Source organism: Ovis aries, chromosome 20 (genome assembly GCF_016772045.2).
Source record: "Ovis aries strain OAR_USU_Benz2616 breed Rambouillet chromosome 20, ARS-UI_Ramb_v3.0, whole genome shotgun sequence".
In the NCBI taxonomy this organism is placed as follows: domain Eukaryota; kingdom Metazoa; phylum Chordata; class Mammalia; order Artiodactyla; family Bovidae; genus Ovis; species Ovis aries.
In genome coordinates, this window is record NC_056073.1 from 26,864,402 (window position 1) to 26,885,973 (window position 21,572).

Below are 21,572 nucleotides of genomic sequence, written 5' to 3' on the forward strand. Positions count from 1 at the left end.
AAAAATGGTTAACGGGCTTTAATGGCGAAGCGCTCCCGGGCGGGGCTCCTGGACCCGAAGGGGACAGGTCGAGGAAATCCGCGTGCCCGACCGCTTTGGAAGTTATTTATATATGCACGTTGCGAGGGATGGCTCGGCTAGCGGATGGAGGTTTGGATAGGCTGCTGGTTCGTGGCGTCGCGAGCTGATAGGTTTCTCTATGCGGCTGGGGCGGGGCGGCTTTAGCTGGCGGAGTGTGCTGTCATTGGTCCCCGGGATCTGGGCGGATCCTCCGTTAGGGACTTTTTCGCCAGCGGGAGGGAGAGGAGGGGCGGCCCATCATGGCCCCCGGGGTCCGACCTTACAACTAATGCAAGTGGCACTGTGAAGGGATTTTTCGTATGTAATTAAGGTTCATATCAGTAGAGTTTACAACAGGGGATGATCATGGGTAATCCAGACCTAATCAAGTGAACTCTTAACCAGACTAGGTTATTACTGAACAAAGAGTGAAAGGGATTCAGTGTGAGGGAGGGCTTGAAATGGAGGGGCCCGCATAGCAAGGCATGCTGGTGGCCAGAGGTGCTGAAAGCAGCATTCTACCGACCTCAAGAAAGGAAATGGGGACCTCAGTGCTACGACTATAAGAAGTAAAATTCTGCAGAGAGTTCTGCATGAGCTTGGAGGAGGACCTTAAGCTCTAGTTGCAAACACAACTTCATGAAATGCTGAACAGAGACCCTCTCCATACCGCACCTGGACTTCTGATCCACAGAACTGTGAGCATTGAAATGGCTCTCGTTAGAGCCCACTACATTTGGGGTAACATTTTATGCAGCAATAGATAACTAATGCACAGGCTCAATTGTGCAACATATAAAACATTTTCTCCACTGGAATGAATTTATGAACTCTCACATATACTAGTTGAACAACATAAAATCTTTCCTAATTTTTCTACTTTAAAAAATTTTCTGATTTGTATATGATGCCATCAGACTTTAATATAATCCAGTTTGTTTATTTCATTTGTTCAGCAACGATTAATCTAGTGCTCACTATGTATCAAACATAACTTTACATGCTGGAGGTACAGATTAACCAAAACAGCTTTAACACAAAGCCCCTGTGCTCATGTGCCTTACATTCTAGAAGCTTTCCAAGAGTGAGATGGAGCCACTGGAATATTAAAAAGTGTCTGAAATGACACTCCTGACCACTGTGGGGGGAACAGTCCCTGGGTGGCAGGTGAGGTGGTGGCTCTTGTGCCACAACTCAGGGATGAGAAGTTGGTGGTGACTAAGGGGAGAAGAGGGCCTGAGGGATGAGAGAGACAGAGAGAAGGGCTAGAGAAGCAAGAGGTGTGGAGAAGAAGCAGATGTAAAGCATTCTAAAGCAGTGACACTCTCAGGGTGAAATATGATGTTACATTGATTTGCTTAACAGGTATTCTTTGCATCTTGTATTTGCTCTGTTCTGTGAGGCAGCCTAAAAACCAAATGTCTCCTTATGTCAATCAGGTTAAAGAAAATAATACCAAGTGCCCAATAAAATGTGCACATCACTTAGGTGTGGATCACAAACATAGATGACACAGGAGTGTTCGTGAAGGGCACTTTGCACTGAACACTTGCAACTTTGAGAGGATTAAAGTTTGTACACTCTGGTTGAAATATAATGTGTTACTAATATTTCTTATTTTCTGTATTCCTGATGCTCTGCCATTTGTGGTCTGGATAACTGGGGAGAGATTTGTGCTCTAGAGCTGACCAGTTCTTAGAGACAACAAAGGGCTTGCCCAGGAGCAGCCTTTTCTTTGCAAACGAGGCAATCCAGAGTCCATATCTGGAACCACCTCTTCTATAGCAGAGCCCCTGGCAGGCTACAGTCTATGGTGTCACAAAGAGTTGGACATGACTGAGCGCGAACACACATATATACACACTTCTATCAGGTCTTACATTCCAGGAAGCAATGTTTCTCTGCTCTCATTATCCAGGGCTAGGTACGAGGCACCTAGAGACAGGCCCTGTCTCCCAGAACCTGCCAATGACCTTATTCAAACCAGCCAATCCTAAGATGTTCCTCCAGCCCTCCTTTGCTTTCCCTCAGCCCTGAGGAAAACGCCATGAAAGTTCTGAGCCATGCTTGCTCCCTCTTCACCTTCTGGTCAACCTTGGTGCTTCCTCCTGGGGCCCTCTGTGGTATGCCATGCCCCCTCCTCTCTGAAAGGGTAATTAGTAAAAAATCTTCTTGCCAGCGACGGAATGAAACACCAACACTGCAGAGTGGTTTAAATCTTTATATTTTAACACTCACTTCTTACAGCTGCTTTATTTTATATCCCTTGCACAACAACCTACAGGGCAAGCTGCCAAGCACTATGATTCAGAGACTATACAGTGCGCAGGCGCAGGGCGAGATAACCTTTACCTTGGCTTATTTACTGCAGCTAAGACTTTGTTTTGGGGAACTTCCTTATCAACTTAGAATCCGTTTTGTCCCAAGGTCTGTTCCTTTTGAGGAATCAGAGAAACATCCTTGTGTGCAAGAAATATTCTTTTCCCATGGGAACAAATAGGATTTTTAGCTGAACATCTCGTTTGCAAGAATGTTCAGCCCTGGTTGAGAGTCTCGTTTGCAAGCACTTTTCAACCTTCTTTATACCTTGTTCCCTACATCTTCTTTCAATGGTTTAGCCTCTCCTGTCATCACCTAGTCACTGTGGTAAATTATTGCGTAGGCACAGGCCTTCTGCAGGAAGAAACTGCGCTTCTATGTGCTTTTCTGTACTAACCGTATGCTGAGACTCTGACAGGGAAACTCGGGGCTATGGAATAAAGGTAATTTTAAAGTATCAAAGCCCGGAGCCACAGTTTGGGAAAGTGAAGTTATGAACTTTGGTTATTGCAGAGGTGTTTAGACACCTTCTCAGGGGAAGGGTAAAATCATTACTTTTACAGATTAGACGCTCAATCATTCAGGGGACATCAGGATTATGGTTAACAAGCAAACAGGAAGCTGGCCTCTATAGGAATCTCTACATACACAACTGCCCCCAGTTTAATGAGCATACCACTGTTTCTTCACCAGCTTTCCTAAGACCAGGTTGCTCTCTGGCACCCTATTCCTTGGAAGTTTGTTTTTCCTAGGAGAGTGCCCGAGGGATGAGTGAAAAGGGGTGCAAGTCAGGGAGAGGTAACTGGGGAAGGGAAGACAAAGGGGCTGAGGCCAGCCTGGGGATTTCTCCTTGGTTTTCTCAAAGAGTGCCAGCGCCAGGGAGACTGTCTGACAAAGGGCTCTTGGTGCAGCCTCGAGGAGAGGGGCGGGGCACAAAGTCCCAGGCGCCCTGGGTGTGGCGCTCAAGGTCTCAGGTTCTAGGGGCAGGGGTTGGCGTCTGGGACATGGAAGCTAAGCACTGAGGATTCCCCATCTCCCTCCCCGCAGTTTCACTTCTCTCTCAAGCTGTGTCGGGTCCTTCTTCCTGGACACCTATGATGCTGCTCCAGGTCTCGGTCTATTGGCTTCTAGGTAAGCCAATCAGCGCCACCGCGGTTCCCTGTTATGAAGTTCTCAGACCAGTTCGAACTCACATTCGCCCCAAATCCCAAGCATGCGGGTCACCGAGCCGCGAACCCTCCTCCTGCTGCTCTCCGGGTCCCTGGCCCTGACCGAGACCTGGGCGGGTGAGTGCGGGGTCCAGACGAAATAGCCTCTGCAGGAGAAGCCAGGGGACCGCCTGTCTGGGGCGAAGGACAGCCGGGGAAGACGCGTTTCTGTGGCCCCGAGACCAGACCCACTACCTCGTCCCCGTCCCGTCCTGACCCTCCCCTGTCCCTTCCGAGCCTCCAGCCCTCTCCTTTCACCACTCGAGTCTCCCACCGGCCCTCTTCCGTCTCGCACGCCCCCTCGTCCCCGTATCCCCTACAGGTCACATTCACCTCGGACATGGGGACCCGCGCCCGAAGGAGCGTCGGCCCGGGTGGCAGCCCCTCCCGGTCCCAGGGGTCCACTCCTTGAGGTACTTCCATATTTTGGTATCGCGTCCTGGCCTCGGGAGGGACCTTTATCAATCTGTCGGTTACTTGGACGACACTCAGTTCGTAAGATACAACAGCGAAACCGCGAATCCGAGGGTGGAGCCGCGGGCGCCGTGGATGGAGCAGGAGGGGCCGGAGTACTGGGACAGGCAAACCAACATAGCCAGAGAACATTCGCAGGCTTCGCGGGCGAACCTGCAGGTCATCGTTGGCAACCACAACCACAGCGAGTTGGGTGAGTCTCGAGCCCTGCATTCTCCTGCGATGAGCCGGGGTCCCCCTGAGTTCCCTGGTCCGAGGTTTCGCCCCGAGGTCAGGAGATCCTCCGACCTCTCTTCGGTCTGGGAAGAGCCCACTAGGAACTAGGATTCGCAGGGATTGCGTTTTCAATTTAGGAGAAAAACGGGCTCTGAGCAATCACCGCCCGGGAGTCTGGAGCCGGAGGGAAGCTAAATTGAGCGCTGGGCGGGGCTAAGTGGGCGGTGCTAACCGCGGGGGCGGGGCAGAATCGCACAGCTTCCTTTGGCTGGCTGGCTGCGATGTCGGGCCAGACGGCCGCATCATCCGAGGGTACGAGCACTTCGCCTACGACGGCGCGGATTACATCACGCTGAACGAGGACATGCGCTCCTGGTCCGCGGCGGGCACGGTGGCTCAGATCATCCGGAGCAAGTGGGAGGTGGAGGGAGCAGCGGAACGGTACCGGGCATACCTGGAGACCGAGTGCGTGGACTGGCTCCGCAAATACCTGGAGAAGGGGAAGGAGACGCTGCTGCGCGCGGGTACCAGGGGCCCCGGGCCGTCCCAGATCTCACCTCAGGCTGGGGCTGTACCTCCAACTAGCCCAACCTTAAGGGGAGAAGCATAGGCTTGACACTAGAATTCCTCCCCCTCTCCCCCACCACTTGGATCCTTAGAGTAAGGCTTACAGATTCTTACTCAGTGTCTGAAATGACACTCCTGACCACTGTGGAGAGAATAGTCTATGGGTGGCAGGTGAGGTGGTGGTTCTTGTGCGACAGTTCAGGGACGAGAAGTTGGTGGAGACTAAGGGGGAAGAGGGATGTGAGAAACAGAGAGAAGGGCTAGAGAAGCAAGAGGTGTGGAAAAGAAGATGTAAAGAATTCTAAAGCAGTGACACTCTCAGGTTTAAATACGTTGTTACATTCATTTACTTAACAGGTATTCTTTGCATCTTGTTTTCGCTGTGTTCTGTGAGGCTGCTTAAAAGCCAAATGTCCTTTTCAGGACAATTAAAGGATTATGTCTCTCTGTATGTGGAGGTCTCTGAAATAATTTATTAGCAGATTTCTTTGACTTTGGCCTAAGTCTTAGTGCTTTATTCTCTCACCTTTTTCTCTGCCCCATGACTTCTTCACTGACCACATGACTCCAGATTTTTTGAGTCAACTCGGTCTCACCTAGGTCAGGACCAGAAGTCTGTATTGTCTCACTCAGAGACCTGGAGCCTCCTACCCTGGACTGTCTTATCCTGTTTCTAGAACTTCTCAAAGCATAAGAAGTTTTCCCATATCCTGGTGTCCAGGCTCATGTCTTTTGCACTCTCACCTCTCACACCATTTATTCCCTCCATTCTCAAAATGGTCACAGAAGTGCCCCCTCATGTGGGCTGTTAGAGTTAATACAAAGTTCCTAAATTTTCTCACCTTTCTCCTCAGTTCCTCCGAAGACCCATGTGACCCGACATCCCATCTCTGACCATGAGGTCACCCTGAGATGCTGGGCCCTGGGCTTCTACCGGGCGGAGATCTCACTGACCTGGCAGCGTGATGGGGAGGACCAGACCCAGGACATGGAGCTTATAGAGACCAGGCCTTCAGGGGATGGAACCTTCCAGAAGTGGGCGGCCCTGGTTGTGCTTTCCGGAGAGGAGCAGAGATACACGTGCCGTGTGCAGCATGAGGGGCTTCAGGAGCCCCTCACCCTGAGATGGGGTAAGGAGGGGGATGGGGCTGGAGCTTCCACTCAGATAAAGCAGGAGCCCTCCAGGACTCAGTTCTGCAAGGTCAGGGCTCAAGCCTGAGGTCAGGGCTCTTCCCTTTCCTCCACAGAACCTCCTCAGACCCCCTTCCTCACCATGGGCATCATTGTTGGCCTGGTTCTCCTCGTGTTGGCAGTGGTGGCTGGAGCTGTGCTCTGGAGGAAGAAACGCTCAGGTAGGGAGAGGAGTGAAATCTGAGTTTTCTTGTGCCCCCAGAGGGTTTCAAGACAGAAAATGTCCAGTCTCTTGCCTCAGTGCTGGGAGACACCATCTACATACATGTGCTTACCCAGTCTGAGGTCCTGTTTCTAACACTCTTTTTTGAAAATAACTGTATTTATTTACTTATGGCTGCGTTGGGTCTTTGTTACCGCGCAGGCTTCTCTCTAGCTGCAGTGAGCCAGGAGCTGCTCCCTAGCCGTGTGCGGGCTTCTCACTGCATGGCTTCTTCTGTTGTGGAGCTCTGGCTCTAGGGCGTGTGGGCTCAGTAGTTGCAGCTCCCAGGTTCCAGAGCACAGGCTCAAGAGTTGTGGCTCAGACTCGGTTGCTTCATAGCATATGGAATCTTCCTGGACCAGGGATCAAATCTGTGTCTCTTGCATCAGCAAGGCAAGTTTTTTTTTATCACTGAGCCACCAGGGAAGCCCTCTAACACTCTTTTGAAAGGCATGTGTGTAAAAGAGGATTACATTCTCACTTTGATGATTGCCCTAATGGGGATCTGATTTCTAGCAGCTAAGTATAGACATCCGGAAAGGGGACTGCTACCGTTCCCATAAACCCTCTTTCCTCATGTTTCTCAATCCTGCCCTGGATCTGCATTCACGGTTCTGGAAACTTCCCTGGGATTCAGGACTAAGGGATTCCTATAGAACCTCATGGCGCTGCCTCCCCCCAGGCCTCTCACATGATGTCTTTTACCCACAGATGGAGATGGAGGGAGCTATGCTCAGACTGCAAGTAAGTATGGACAGGTGTGTGTATGGGTGAACCCTGAGACTCTTGAGATAGCGTAGATGGGAGCCCCCTGGGGGGGTTCACCCACCCTGTATTGTCTCCTTTAGTCTTAACTCCTGTGGGCTCTGACCAAGTTCTGTTCTATCCCAGGAGAAGACAGTATCTGAGGCCGTAATGTATCTCTCATGACTCCTAAAGGTGAGACTCTGGAGGGCCTGAAGTGGGAGAGGGGTTGGGTTATGGGGATGTCTGGATTTGAACATTTTGAGTAGTGGAAATTTGTTCAGAATGTCCCCACCTATGATGACTGACCTGAATTTATTCTTGATTATTTTCTTCTATAGTGTGAAACCGATGGCTTGTGTGGAACTGAGTGAAGAAAGTTGTGTTCACGCCCTCGCTCTATGACTTCAGAACCTAGACTTCTCTTTTCGTAGAGGTGTCTGAATGTGTCTGTGTTCCTAATAGTGTAATGTGAGAAAGTGGGGAGGCTGACCCACCCCTGCCCACAATGGCCTCCATTTCTTCCCCCCACCATTGCGTAATGGTATCATAGGTGTTTGTGTATCATCGTATTGTTTATTTACATATGTGCAGTTCTTTGTTGTATATAAGTGCTACCTCAATAAACCTGTGTAAAAAATATCATTTTGAAAAACATATTTTGAAAGTGGCTGAGTGGTTCCTAATTGAGCCATTGCCTTTTGAGATCATATGTTAGATTGACAAAGTCCTTGTAATTTTTATGTATTTTATTTTTAAAGTAAATGATTCACTCTACTTTCTGGTCAGATATAATGTTAACTTTGAACTGCCTTATGGTCCAGTGGTTAAGACTCTGTGCTCCCACTGCAGGGGGCATGGGTTCCATCCCTGGTTGGGGAAGTTCCACATGCTGCGGTATGCCCCCACCCCTGCAAAAAAAAAGAAAAAGAAAAAGATATAATGTTAACTTGAAATCTTAGTTTGAGTAGTTCAACTTTCAGCTAATTATGGGCAATTCTATCTGACAGAAGCTGTGTGTGTACAGTGAAGCTTAGAGAATATCAACAAAAAGTGAATGCCAGCCTTCAGTTCTTAAATTACAAACAAAAAGGAAAGTCTATAAATCACAAATCTTGCTGTTCTTTTATGCTAAATCAGCTCAGGATAGAAAAATTGACACCTGGGTGTGGTTTCCGTGTGTGTATGGTTTTGCCTCCTCTTTATAAATAGCAGGAAGCACAATTAGTGGATTGTATAAGCATATGTTTAGTTTTGTAAGAAATCGCGAAACTCTCTTCCCAAGTGACTGTATCATTTTGCATTCCCATCAGCAATGAATGAGATTTCTTTATTCTCCGTATTTTATTTGCATTTGGTGTTTCCACATCTGCTTTTTGGCTGTCCAGATAAGTATGTTGCAGTACTCTTCTGTTCTTTTAATTTGCACTTTGCTGATGACATGCGGTGTGGAGCATCTTTTCATGTCCTGTTCTGCCATCCATATGTCTTCTTTCATGAAGTATCAGTTAAGGTCATTGGCCCATTTTTTAACCAAGTTTTTTCTTATTGTTGAACTTTAAGTTCTTTGTATATTTTGGATAACAGTGCTTTGTCAGTTATGTATTTTGTAGGTTTTTTCTCCTAGCCTATGGCTTGTCTTTTCATTCTCTTAAGCATTGCTAGATTTAATATTTAAATGTATAATTTTAAAAATATAGTAGTACAGCAAAACTGTTTATAAAATACCTGTTCGATAGAAAGCTGTACTTAGAAAGTTTTCTAACTTTGAGAACAGTGATAAATGTGCTCTTCATATAATTCAGATATTTGATTAGTTTCCCAGTATAAGAAAATGTTACCCCTGAAGTAAGTTTCAATAACATTATTTTTGTTGAAATAGGGTTTGTTCCAAAGGTAGTAATAACAACAAAGCTGAGAATTCCCTGGCTATCCAGCGGTTAGCTATTCGAGCTCTCACTGCTGAGGGCCTGGGTTCAATCCCTGGTTGGGGAATTAAAATCCAACAAGCCACCTAGGGTGGCCAAATAACAACAGCAAAGCTATTTTTTTTTTTTTTTGAGAGTAATACAGAGTTTATTGAATTAGATTTTTCTAGTTACAACTGAGATCACATTTACATACTATTTTGCTAGTCTACATGGATACATTATTTCTAACTCACAACAATTGTTTTTAAACAACAGCGGAGAAGGCAATGGCACCCCACTCCAGTACTCTTGCCTGGAAAATCCCATGGATGGAGGAGCCTGGTAGGCTGCAGTCGATGGGATTGCTGAGTCGGACACAACTGAGCGACTTCACTTTTACTTTTCACTTTCATGCACTGGAGAAGGAAATGGCATCCCACTCCAGTGTTCTTGCCTGGAGAATCCCAGGGACGGGGGAGCCTGGTGGGCTCCTGTCTATGGGGTCGCACAGAGTCGGACACGACTGAAGCAACTTAGCAGCAGCAGCAGCACACATTATACTCCTTGGGCTTCCCGGGTGGCTCAGTAGTAAACAATCCACCTGCCGATGCAAGAGACACAGGAGACAGTTCAACGCCTGGGTCAGGAAGGTCTCCTGGAGGAGGAAATGGCAACCCACTTCTTGCTGGGAAAATCCTATGGGCAGAGAAGCCTGGTGGGGTACAGTCCATGGGATCACAAAGAATTGGACACAACTGAGTGACTGAGCAGACACACACATAAAGCCAGCTTTGCTTAAAAACCGCTAGTTTCAAAGATCAGTCTGATTTTGAAGATGAACCAAGACACATACCATATGATTCTAAAATCTATTCTAGCCATTTTGTAAGATAGCCACTGAGCTAGTTACTGGACTGTAGTATATATTTTTTAAAGGACACTGATGAGGGGCACCATCTGGTATAATAATAACTTTTACCAGACAGCTGATTGCCTCCCTCTCCTGTCAAAAACCTCTGGCCAAGAGTGCTCCCCTGTGAAGACTGAAAGGACCCTGTGATACTTCGTCAGCAGTTCCCTTACAGCTTGGCAGTGACAGAAGCAGGCCCACATCTGCCTTTAATTCTACCACACTAAGCAACTCGCAAACAGTTCTGAGATTAGAACATTTACCGGCGTGCTTACACACTCACTGACATGGAGAGTCTGCTAGAACAGAGGAAAAGCCATAGGTGGGTAGGTAGGAAGGTGGACACAGGAAGAGCTAAGCTCTTCTGTTCAACACCTGTGTATGTACCTGTGCTTTAACTAAATGAACTCAGGAAGCCAATAGCAATGGACTTGCTTGATTCACCTTCCAAATCAGAACAAGACTAAAAAGCTCAGGTGAGTTTTCTATATGCATAGGTTCTGCCGGTGATGAGGAGCTTGTAAGCAGGCTCTCTACTTCTGCACAACAGGATGCAGGCACAGAGCCTGCCCAGTAGCCGCATAGACAACATGCCTCATGATTTCCTGTAGCTTCTTCACAATTTCTAGTAGCCTCATACCCCTTGGCATAGAGGTCAGAGGGGTGGACCAGACTGCCATGGCAGCTACTGGCGGTCTCCCTGCAATAGCTAAGAGGGACACTCTGATTTTTGGTTTCTTTGAACCAGTCTGTGTTTTCCCAGTGAGAAGAGTTGTGAATGCGACAACAGGACAGCTGTCTCGGAACATAATATCCCAGCTAGCAGAACAGGGTTGGTTCCACTGTAGGTCTTCTATATTTTCCAAACGCTGCGATCAACCTCATTTTTCTCCTTCGCTCTGTTAATGTATCCCCAAACCACTACAACAACTTCTGTGACCAAAACCTAAGAGTAGGATGACGACAAATGTGGCAGGTCTACAGCAGCTTTCCTGGAAGGTGGCAGAGCAGCCAATCAGCCCAGTAATGAAGAGCCAGGCTCCTACAGCTACGATCAGCACAGCAGGGAGGAGAGGGTCAGTTCAGCTCAGTTCAGTTGCTCAGTAGTGTCCAACTCTCTGAGACCCCATGAATCGCAGCACGCCAGGCCTCCCTGTCCATCACCAGCTCCCGGAGTTCACTCAGACTCATGTCCATCAAGTCAGTGATGCCATCCAGCCATCTCATCCTCTGTTGTCCCCTTCTCCTCCTGCCCCCAGTCCCTCCCAGCATCAGAGTCTTTTCCAATGAGTCAACTCTTTGCATGAGGTGGCCAAAGTACTGGAGTTTCAGCTTTAGCATCATTCCTTCCAAAGAAATCCCAGGGTTGATCTCCTTCAGAATGGACTGGTTGGATCTCCTTGCAGTCCAAGGGACTCTCAAGAGTCTTCTCCAACACCACAGTTCAAAAGCATCAATTCTTTGGTGCTCAGCTTTCTTCACAGTCCAACTCTCACATGACCACTGGAAAAACCATAGCCTTGACTAGATGGACCTTAGTCGGCAAAGTAATGTCTCTGCTTTTGAATACGCTATCTAGGTTGGTCATAACTTTTCTTCCAAGGAGTAAGCGTCTTTTAATTTCATGGCTGCAGTCACCATCTGCAGTGATTTTGGAGCCCCAAAAAATAAAGTCTGACACTGTTTCCACTGTTTCCCCATCTATTTCCATGACGTGATGGGATGATGCCATGATCTTCGTTTTCTGAATGCTGAGCTTTAAGCCAACTTTTTCACTCTCCTCTTTCACTTTCATCAAGAGGCTTTTTAGTTCCTCTTCACAACAACATACAGCCTTGATGTACTTCTTTCCCAATTTGGAATCAGTCTGTTTTTCCATGTCTGGTTCTAACTGTTGCTTCTTGACCTGCATACAGATTTCTCAGGAGGCAGGTAAGGTGGTCTGGTATTCCCATCTCTTGAAGAATTTTCCACAGTTTGTTGTGATCTACACAGTCAAAGGCTTTGGTGTAATCAATAAAGCAGAAATAGATGTTTTTCTGGAATTTTCTTGCTTTTTCTCTGATCCAAAAGATGTTGGCAATTTGATCTCTGGTTCCTTTGCCTTTCCTAAATCCACCTTGAATATCTGGAAGTTCATGGTTCGCTTACTACTGAAGCCTGGTTTGGAGAATTTTGAGCATTACTTTCCTAGTATGTGAGATGAGTGCAATTGTGTGGTAGTTTGAACATTCTTTGGCATTGCCCTTCTTTGGATTGGAATGAAATCTGATGTTTTCCAGTCCTGTGGCCACTGCTGAGTTTTCCAAATTTGTTGACATATTGAGTGCAGCACTTTCACAGCATCATCTTTTAGGATTTGAAATAACTCAACTGAAATTCCATCACCTCCACTAGCTTTGTTTGTAGCAATGCTTCCTAAGGCCCACTTGACTTCACATTCCAGGATTTCTGGCCCTAGGTAAGTGATCACACCATCGTGGTTATCTGGGTCTTGAAGATCTTTCTTGTATAGTTCTTCTGTGTATTCTTGCCACCTCTTCTTAATACCTTTGGTCCATATAATTTCTGTCTTTTATTGTGCCCGTCTTTGCATGAAATATTCCCTTGGTATCTCTAATTTTCTTGAACAGATCTCTAGTCTTTCCCATTCTATTGTTTTCCTGTATTTCTTTGCATTGATTACTGAGGAAAGCGTCCTTATCACTCCTAGCTATTCTTTGGAACTCTGCATTCAAATGGGTATATCTTTCCTTTTTTCCTTTGCCTTTAGCTTCTCTTCTTTTCTCAGCTATTTGTAGGCCTCCTCAGACAACCATTTTGCCTTTTTGCATTTCTTTTTCTTGGGGATAGTCTTAATCACTGCCTCCTGTACAGTGTCATGAACCTCAGTCCATAGTTCTTCAGGCACTTTATCTGATCTAATTCCTTGAATCTATTTGTCACCTGCACTGTATAATATCATAAGGGATTCAATTTAGGTCATACCTGAATGGTCTAGTGATTTTCCCTACTTTCTTCAATTTAAGTCAGAATTTGGCAATAAGAAGTTCATGATCTGAGCCACAGTCAGCTCCCAGTCTTGTTTTTGCTGACTGTATAGAGCTTCTTCATCTTTGGCTGTAAAGATTATAATCAATCTGATCTCGGTATTGACCATCTGGTGATGTCCATGTGTAGAGTCTTCTCTTGAGTTGTTGGGAAAGTGTGTTTGCTATGACCAACGCATTCTCTTGGCAAAACACTATTAGCCTTTGCCCTGCTTCATTCTGTACTCCAAGGCCAAATTTACCTGTTACTCCAGTTATCTCTTGACTTTCTACTTTTGCATTCCAGTCCCCTGTGATGAAAAGGACATCTTTTTTGGGTGTTAGTTCTAGAAGGTCTTGTAGGTCTTCATAGAACCATTCAACTTCAGCTTCTTCAGCATTCCTGGTCGGGGCATAGACTTGGATTACTGTGATAGTGAATGGTTTGCCTTGGAAATGAACAGAGATCATTCTGTCATTTTTGAGATTGCACCCACGTACTGCATTTCAGACTCTTTTGTTGACTATGAGGGCTACTCCATTTCTTCTAAGGGATTCTTGTCCACAGTAGTAGATATAATGGTCGTCTGAATTAAATTTTGCCCATTCCAGTCCATTTTAGTTCGCTGATTCCTAAAATGTTGATATTCACTCTTGCCATCTCCTGTTTGACTAGTTCTAATTCATAGACAGAACATTCCAGGTTCCTATGCAATATTGCTCTTTACAGCATCGGACTTTACGTCCATCACCAGATGCATCCACAACTGGGTGTTGTTTTTGCACTGGCTCTGTCTCTTCATCTTTCTGGAGTTATTTCTCCGCTCTTCTCCAGTAGCATATTGGGCACCTACCGACCTGGGGAGTTCCTCTCTCAGTGTCATATCTTTTGCCTTTTCATACTGTTCATGGGGTTCTCAAGGCAAGAACACTGAAGTGGTTTGTCATTCACTGTTTCCAGCGGCCCACACTCTGTCAGACCTCGCCACCACGATCCGTCCTGCTTGGGTGGCCCCACGCAGCATGGCTACAGTTTCATTGAGTTAGACAAGGCTGTGGTCCATGCGATCCGTTGGGACTGATCAGTTTGACATCATTTAGGTCTTTATTTTGAGATTATTTTTGTGTATGATATGAGGAAATTTTTTTTATCTCATTCTTTTACATGTAGCTGTCAGTTTCCCCATCACCACTTATTGAAGAGACTGTCTTTTTCCCATTGTATATTCTTGCTCTCTTTGTTGTAGATTAATTGACTAGATGGCACAAAAACAGACATATAGATCAGCGCGACAGAAGACAGGGCCAGAAACAAGCACACACCTCTAGTCCCAGAATGGCTGTTGTACTGCCGCTGGTGAACGGGGCTGGCGCCTGCTGACTGGTTTGTGAGGCTGGTTGTTGGGCTGGCATCAGCTGGCTGGTGGGTGGTGCTGCGCCCAGAGTATCCTGGGACTGGTGCCTGCCCACCGAGGAGTGGACCTTGGTCCAGGAGTCTCTGGCTGCAGGGCCCTGGGAGTCTTGGGTCGAGCGCCTGTGCCAGTCTGTGGGGTGCATCTTGGGCCCTCTGGTGGAGGGCCATGTGCAAGGGAGGCTGTGGGCTCAGGGAGTTTTAAGGCAGCCTGCCTGGGAACCCACATCCCCTCATTCTCACCAACCCCCACCCCTTATATACACACCCACACACGTAATGATCCATATGAGGTCTGTGCAGCATTACATTGCCCTGGCCCAGCTCCTGGTGGAGCAGAACTTCCCAGTCATTTCTATCCACTGGGGTATGCCCCACGAGGAGAGGTGTGTCAGAAATGGGGAGGATGTTTTGTGTCCTTGGGAGGAAGAGGTCAAAAAGAGGCCTTTCAACATTTTTCAACTTTTCATCCTCACAAAGGCATTCTCAGTATCAACAGTTTAAAGATTTTCAGCAATGAATTCTTGTGGCTACCAACCTTTCCTCTGTGAGCAGAGGGGAATTGAAAAAGAGAGGAAATTCTCTGATGGTCCAGTGGTTAGGACTCCATGCTTTCACTGCAGGGGGCAGAGGTTTGATCCCTGGCTAGGGAACTAAGTTCCTGCAAATTTCGATGAGCACACACAAAAAAGTGGGGAGTGGTGGGAAGAGAGAGAGAGAGAAAGCTATCCCTGGTGCCTCTTTTTTTTTTTTTTTTTTTTTTTTAAATCAAGATACCGGACCCATCCAGGAATTGGTAACGGACAGGGAAGCCTGGTGTGCTCCAATCCATGGGGTCACAAAGAGTCGGACACGACTGAGCAAATGAACTGAATGGAACCAGATCTATCATAATGCCCCAGACCTATCATTTTGGGATAATCTTTACCATCTTATTTAGCCTCAATTACCTCCTTAAGGGACCCATCTTCAAATTCAGTCTCATTGGTCTTAAGTATTCAGCATGAGAATTTGGTTGGGAGGGATGTAATTAAGTCCAGTAACAGAAGTGTTGATTTGATTTCCAGAGGCCCAGACTCATTAGGTGTGAAGATGTGGGTCACACTCCTAGGTAATGAACAATGGCTGGGGCTTCTGTGCTCTGACATCCACGGCAGCATCTGTGCAGAGGCTCAGCTTCCCTGGTGGCTCAGATGGTAAAGAATCCGCCTGCCATGCAGGAGACGTGGGTTTGATCCCTGGGTTGGGAAGATCCCCTGGAGAAGGGAATGGCAACCCAGAAGAAAAGGCTGTGTGAGTTTACACCCCAGAGCCCAGGAATGGAGCCCAGCAGGTCCAGCTCTGTGTCCCCAGCTCTTCACTTTTCTACCTACCTGCCTTCCTTCTTAAAAATTTAGACAAACTTTTATAATTCTGATTATGATGTATATGTGCAATGTATGATATATGATTTAATGTATATTAACAGTAAAACAAGTAATAAAGTGTTGAAAGTGATAAATGACAAAGTAAAAAGAACTGTAATCCTCCTGCTGGAAATATTTTGTTCCATTGTGCTTGTTTTTTTGTTTCTTATGCATCCTCCTGCTGTTGGAAGTACTGGAAGTTTTTCTCTCTAAGTTGATGAGCACAGACCTCAGTGGCCCCCACCCTGCACTCTCCAGATGCCATTTCCCAAGTCAGCCCACTCTCCTGAGTAAGAGGGGATTTTCAGTTCCACCTCCCTCCACTCCTTTTTAAATTTTTCCAAAAAAATTAATAATTTTTTTCTCCTTATTTTTTTCTAAAATAGAATTTATTTCTTTGGCTGTGTTGGTTCTTATTTGCAGCGTGGGCAGTCTTCCTTGCATTGTGTAGGGCCTCCCTTGCAGCACACAGACTGTGGCGCACGGGCTGCAGGGAACATGGTTTCACTTAGTGGTGGCACATGGGCTTCATTGCTCCATGGCAGGTGGGATCTTAGTTCCATGACTAGGGATCAAACCAGCATATCTTACATTAGCAGGTGGATTCTTAACCACTGGACTGTCCAGGAAGTCCTGTCAAGCTCAAAGTCCTGTCTGAGTTTGAATAGGAGCATGTGCTCATATTAGTATCTTTGTGAGTGTCTGGTTGACACAGAGACAATTTATGGTTTTCTATGATTTTTCATCTTTGGGTCATACAACTCTGTATTCCCCAAGTGTAAAAAATTCATGTATATTTTTGTCTACAAGAGAGGGGTCCAAGGGTGAAGGGAAAAAGAATTGATTGAATTTGAAGGGAAAGTATAGAAGAAGTTAAGAATTTTAAGGTGGAGCTTTCCTGGTGGCTCAGTGGTAAATATTCCACCTACCAGTGCAGGAGACAGGTTCGATCCCCAGCCAAGGAAGATTCCACATGCTGTGGAGAAACTAAGCCTGGACGCCACAGCCACTGAGTCTGTACTCTAAAGCCTGCATGCTGTAACTTCTGAGCCCACAAGCTGTAACCGTTTAAGCTCGCATGTCCTCGGCCCTGTGCTTTGCAACAAGAGAAGCCACCACAATGAGAAAACTATACACTGCAACTAGAGTGTAGCCCCCATTGCCAGCAACTAGGGGAAAGCCCGTGCAGCATGAAGACACAGCACAGCCAAAAATAAACACATAAATAAAATTATTAAAAATTATTTAAAGGTGGTGGATTCTAAGATTACCTCTTCTGCTTTAATTTTATAAGTATGTACAGAGCCTACAAGATATTCGATATCTGTTGTGTTCAATAAATACTTCCTCTTGGGTTAAATGAAGACTTCTGTGTCTACTTATGTTTAAGTAGGTTAAGGAAAGCAACAAGTGCTCAGTGTAATAAGGACAAAGATCATCTCCAGTGATGGGCAGTTTGGAACTCTTATGACCTTAAGGTGATAAACCAGGGTTTGCTTAATGTCTGAACATTCTCGTTAAAACACACAAGATCCGCATAGACAAATCCATGATTTCCATGTGAAGATTATATTTTAATATACATCAACCTGTGAGTCACACAGTATCTTTTGGGAGGAAGAGACTGAAAATTAAGAATACTCTAGATATGCACTATGGCAGAAAGTGAAGAGGAACTAAAAAGCCTCTTGATGAAAGCGAAAGAGGAGAGTGAAAAAGTTGGCTTAAAGCTCAACATTCAGAAAACGAAGATCATGGCATCTGGTCCCATCACTTCATGGGAAATAGATGGGGAAACAGTGTCAGACGTAATTTTGGGGGGCTCCAAAATCACAGCAGATGGTGATTGCAGCCATGAAATTAAAAGATGCTTACTCCTTGGAAGGAAAGTTATGACCAACCTAGATAGCGTATTCAAAAGCAGAGACATTACTTTGCCAACAAAGGTCCATCTAGTCAAGGCTATGGTTTTTCCAGTGGTCATGTATGGATGTGAGAGTTGGACTGTGAAGAAAGCTGAGTGCCAAAGAATTGATGCTTTTGAACTGTGGTGTTGGAGAAGACTCTTGAGAGTCCCTTGGACTGCAAGGAGATCCAACCAGTCCATTCTAAAGGAGATCAGTCCTGGGGGTTCTTTGGAAGGAATGATGCTAAAGCTGAAACTCCAGTACTTTGGCCACCTCATGCGAAGAGTTGACTCATTGGAAAAGACTCTGATGCTGGGAGGGATTGGGGGCAGGAGAAGAAGGGGACGACAGAGGATGAGATGGCTGGATGGCATCACCGACTCGATGGATATGGGTTTGGGTGAGCTCTGGGAGTTGGTGATGGACAGGGAGGCCTGGCGTGCTGCGGTTCATAGGGTTGCAAAGAATCGGACACGCCTGAGTGACTGAACTGAACTGAGATATGCACTGGCCAATATGCTAGCTACAAGTTATACATGGCTATTGAAATTAAATAAAACAGAAACAGACTCACAGATATAGAGAACAGACTTGTAGTTGCCAAGAGGGAGGGGAGTTGGGGAAAGAATGGCCTGGGGGTTTGGAGTTACTAGATACAAGCTATTATGTATAGAATGGATAAACAGGGAACTTCTGTGTTGGTCCAGAGGTTAAGAATCCACTTTGCAAGGCAGGTGGTGAGAATTCCATCCCTGGTCAGGGAACTGAGATCCCACATGCTGTGGAGCAACTGAGCAAGTGCCCCACAATGAAGTGATCTCTCACGACACAACAAAGATCATTCATGCTGCAACTAAGACCAGACAGAGCCAAGTAAATAGAAAACAAATATTAAAAAAAATAGAATGGATAATAACAAGATCCTACTGTATGGCACAGGGAACTGTATTTAGTATCCTGGGATAAATCATAGTGGAAAAGAATATAAAAAGAAAATATATATGTGTATAACTGAGTCCCTTTGCTGTACAGCAGAAATTAACACAACACTGTATTTTATACCTCGATAAAACAAATAAAAATATTTTAAAAGTTCACTCAGTAAATAAAATTAAAGTGCTCAGCACAATAGCCACTTTAGAGGTGCTAAGTAGCCACACGAAGCTAATGGCTCCCTGACTGGACAAAACAGATATAGAATGATTCCTTCGTTACAGAATGTTCTGTTGGACGGGACTGCTCTAACAGCAGGACGGTGATGGTGGCGAGTTGGAAAATGGGCTTCTTTTGCTGATTTGTCAAGGAGCCCTGCAGCAGTCTACCATTCCTCACATTGCCCCTAGAGGGCAGTGTATTGCTGCTTATGACAAACACACTGACCCATTCGCTAGCTGTCCTCTCCAAATTAGCCTTATAAGAGTTTTATAAACGTAGAGGATTTCTTTAAGGTACATCGATTTGCTTTTCTGCTTTAATCTCTCTTGGACGCTATTGAAAGTCCACTACAGGTAACAAATACAAGGTGTGCCCCTGACATAAGCTGTCTCTGTGACACACAGACATGTAAAATTATGTGTCCAGTCCCTCATCGTGTCCACCTCTGTCCTGTCTCTCTAGCCATCTATAAACAGCTATTTGTGTAAAACAGCTTTTGACAGTCTATGTAATGTACTAGAGATGTTTTTCAATCATGTTGCCCCTGCTTTGTGATATGAATCTTTGGGTACCAAGTGGTCTGCTCAGAAGACAATGGGAATGTCCCTGACACCCTAGGAGACCACGTGAAGGTGGGCAGTAGATCAAAGTGGAGTCAGGCAAAGGGGGAGATCTGCTGAGCAGAGCCAAGGTCCATACTGTCTCCTGTCCCCAGAGCACAAAGTCTGCCTTCCTGGGGGAACTTTGCTAAAATCCTCTATATTCTAAGAAACATCAGAGTGAGAATAATGAGCAATGATTGTAATAATTGTGAGAGAGAGATGAGGTGATGATTTGAGTTACCTGGTTTGTTCTCTGCCAACAACAGCATACACTGTATTCCTATGGAGCTAAAGCTTAAATATGGGCTTTAATTGACGAAGGAATGATGCTGTAGCTGAAGCTCCAGTACTTTGGCCACCTCATCTGAAGAGTTGACTCATTGGAAAAGACTCTGATGCTGGGAAGGATTGGGGGCAGGAGGAGAGGGGGATGACGGAGGATGAGATGGCTGGATGGCATCATTGACTCAATGAACGTGAGTCTGAATGAACTCCGGGAGATGGTGATGGACAGGGAGGCCTGGAGTGCTGCGATTCATGGGGTCGCAAAGAGTCGGACACGACTGAGCGACTGAGCTGAACTGAACTGAACCTTCTTGAACAATGAATGGTAAACCTAATGCATAAAATAGGTATGTGCTTCCTTTGAAGTAAGCATGTTTGGTGAATGTCGTACTTTCTCTGATGATGCTCTAAAAGACCTGATACATTGCAAGAGAACTGAAGTAAAGCATGTCATGTTATAATGCGATATAGAATGCTATGATAATTCTAAAATCTGCTATTATTCACTTGTGCTAGAGTAATTTTGAAAAAGAGTGAATAGTGGTCTGTCAAACTTCTCATGCTTAGATGAAATTCAGAAGATGGTGTTCTAATCTTAACATGCATCTTGCACAGATATTGTTATGTTGCATTTCTTATTGCAAAAACGAGCTGTTTCCCTAAGGAAAATCAACTTTATGGTCACATCTCAAAATGCTAATATAGTTCTTTTTCTCAAAAAACCAAAGTATCTTCTATGATGACATGGGAAGTATACATTAAGAGCTTCTGCTACATTCCAAGGTACTGTGTCTCAAGGAAAATAATCTGTATGAGCTGAACTACCCTCTCTTGTGTGGAATACAGTCTTCACTTGAAATAGTGAACGACACTGGAAGATTTATGTAACTTAGCAAAACAATGTCTTACTTACAAAAAATCTTATATTAGTATAAGAGGTTCAATACGGAAAAAAGCCTTAGGGATTTTGATGTAACAGAGCAGTAAACAGTCAGTGATAGAATTTCAGGTCCACTTTGAAAATAACCTTTAAGAACCTACCAATTCTGTAGTTTTAGACTTGTGTCAAAGATGAACTTACATAATTACCTGAAAAGGTTATTAAAAATACTACTCCTACATATGTGTGGTGGTGGTGGTGTAGTTGCTAGGTCATGTCCGACTCTTGTGACCTCATGGACTGTAACCTGCTAGGCTTCTCTGACCATGGGATTCTCCAGGCAAGGATACTGAAGTGCATTGCCATTTCTTTCTCCAACATATGTGTGGGCCTTTTTACTTTCATAGATTTCAATCAAAATAACCGATTCAATGTAGAAGCAAACATGAAAATCCCGTGATCTTCTAATGAGATGGCAAGAAAGGGAATTGCAAAAATGTAAAAAATGTAGACAGCATATTAAAAAGCAGAGACATTACTTTGTCGGTAAAGGTACATATAGTCAAAGCTATGGTTTTTCCAGTAGTCATGTATGGATGTGAGAGCTGGACTATTAAAAAAGCAAGCCGAAGAATTGATGCTTTTGAACTGTGGTATTGGAGAAGACTCTTGAGAGCCCCTTTGACAGCAAGGAGATAAAACCAGTCAATCCTAAAATAAATCAGCCCTTAATATTCATTGGAAGGACTGTTGCTGAAACTGAAACTCTTATACTTTGGCCACCTGATGAGAAGAACTGACTCTTTGGGAAAGACCCTGATGCTGGGAAAGATTGAAGGCAGAAGGAGAAGGGGACGACACAGGATGAGATGGTTGGAGGGCATCACTGACTGGATGGACATGAGTTTGAGCAAAGTCCAGGAGTTGGTAATGGACAGGGAAGCCTGGAGCGCTGCAGTCCACGGGGTCGCAAAGAGTCGGACACTACTGAGCAACTGAACTGAACTGAACTGAAGAAGCTTCCTTGTTTCCCAAAAGCCAGGAAACGGAAATTCAGAGAAATTGAAACTCCTGAGTAAAGAAAGAGCCCCCTGAG

The 21,572-nt window shown here is 45.5% G+C and overlaps 1 protein-coding gene and 1 pseudogene across 8 annotated transcripts in view; one reads left to right on the forward strand and one right to left on the reverse strand.

Moving 5' to 3' along the window:
- Window positions 1–264: 264 nt before the first annotated feature.
- The window catches only part of LOC106990117 (BOLA class I histocompatibility antigen, alpha chain BL3-7-like), a 40,606-nt gene continuing 19,298 nt past the window's right edge, over window positions 265–21,572 (forward strand). Inside the window, exons 1-8 of one of the 8 annotated variants that reach the window (XM_060403295.1) lie at window positions 265–758; window positions 3,427–3,510; window positions 3,910–4,254; window positions 5,699–5,974; window positions 6,092–6,196; window positions 6,949–6,981; window positions 7,129–7,176; window positions 7,323–7,623. In XM_060403295.1, the coding sequence (XP_060259278.1) occupies window positions 3,474–3,510; window positions 3,910–4,254; window positions 5,699–5,974; window positions 6,092–6,196; window positions 6,949–6,981; window positions 7,129–7,145 (813 nt within the window). In that variant the 5' untranslated portion in view covers window positions 265–758; window positions 3,427–3,473 and the 3' untranslated portion in view covers window positions 7,146–7,176; window positions 7,323–7,623. Of the gene's footprint in view, window positions 759–3,426; window positions 3,511–3,570; window positions 3,666–3,909; window positions 4,255–4,525; window positions 4,802–5,698; window positions 5,975–6,091; window positions 6,197–6,948; window positions 6,982–7,128; window positions 7,177–7,322; window positions 7,624–21,572 lie in introns of those variants that run through there. The other 7 variants (XM_027958890.3, XM_042237449.2, XM_060403294.1 and 4 more) reach the window with 7 other exon arrangements.
- Window positions 9,009–10,883, reverse strand: LOC114109551 (tetraspanin-3-like; annotated as a pseudogene).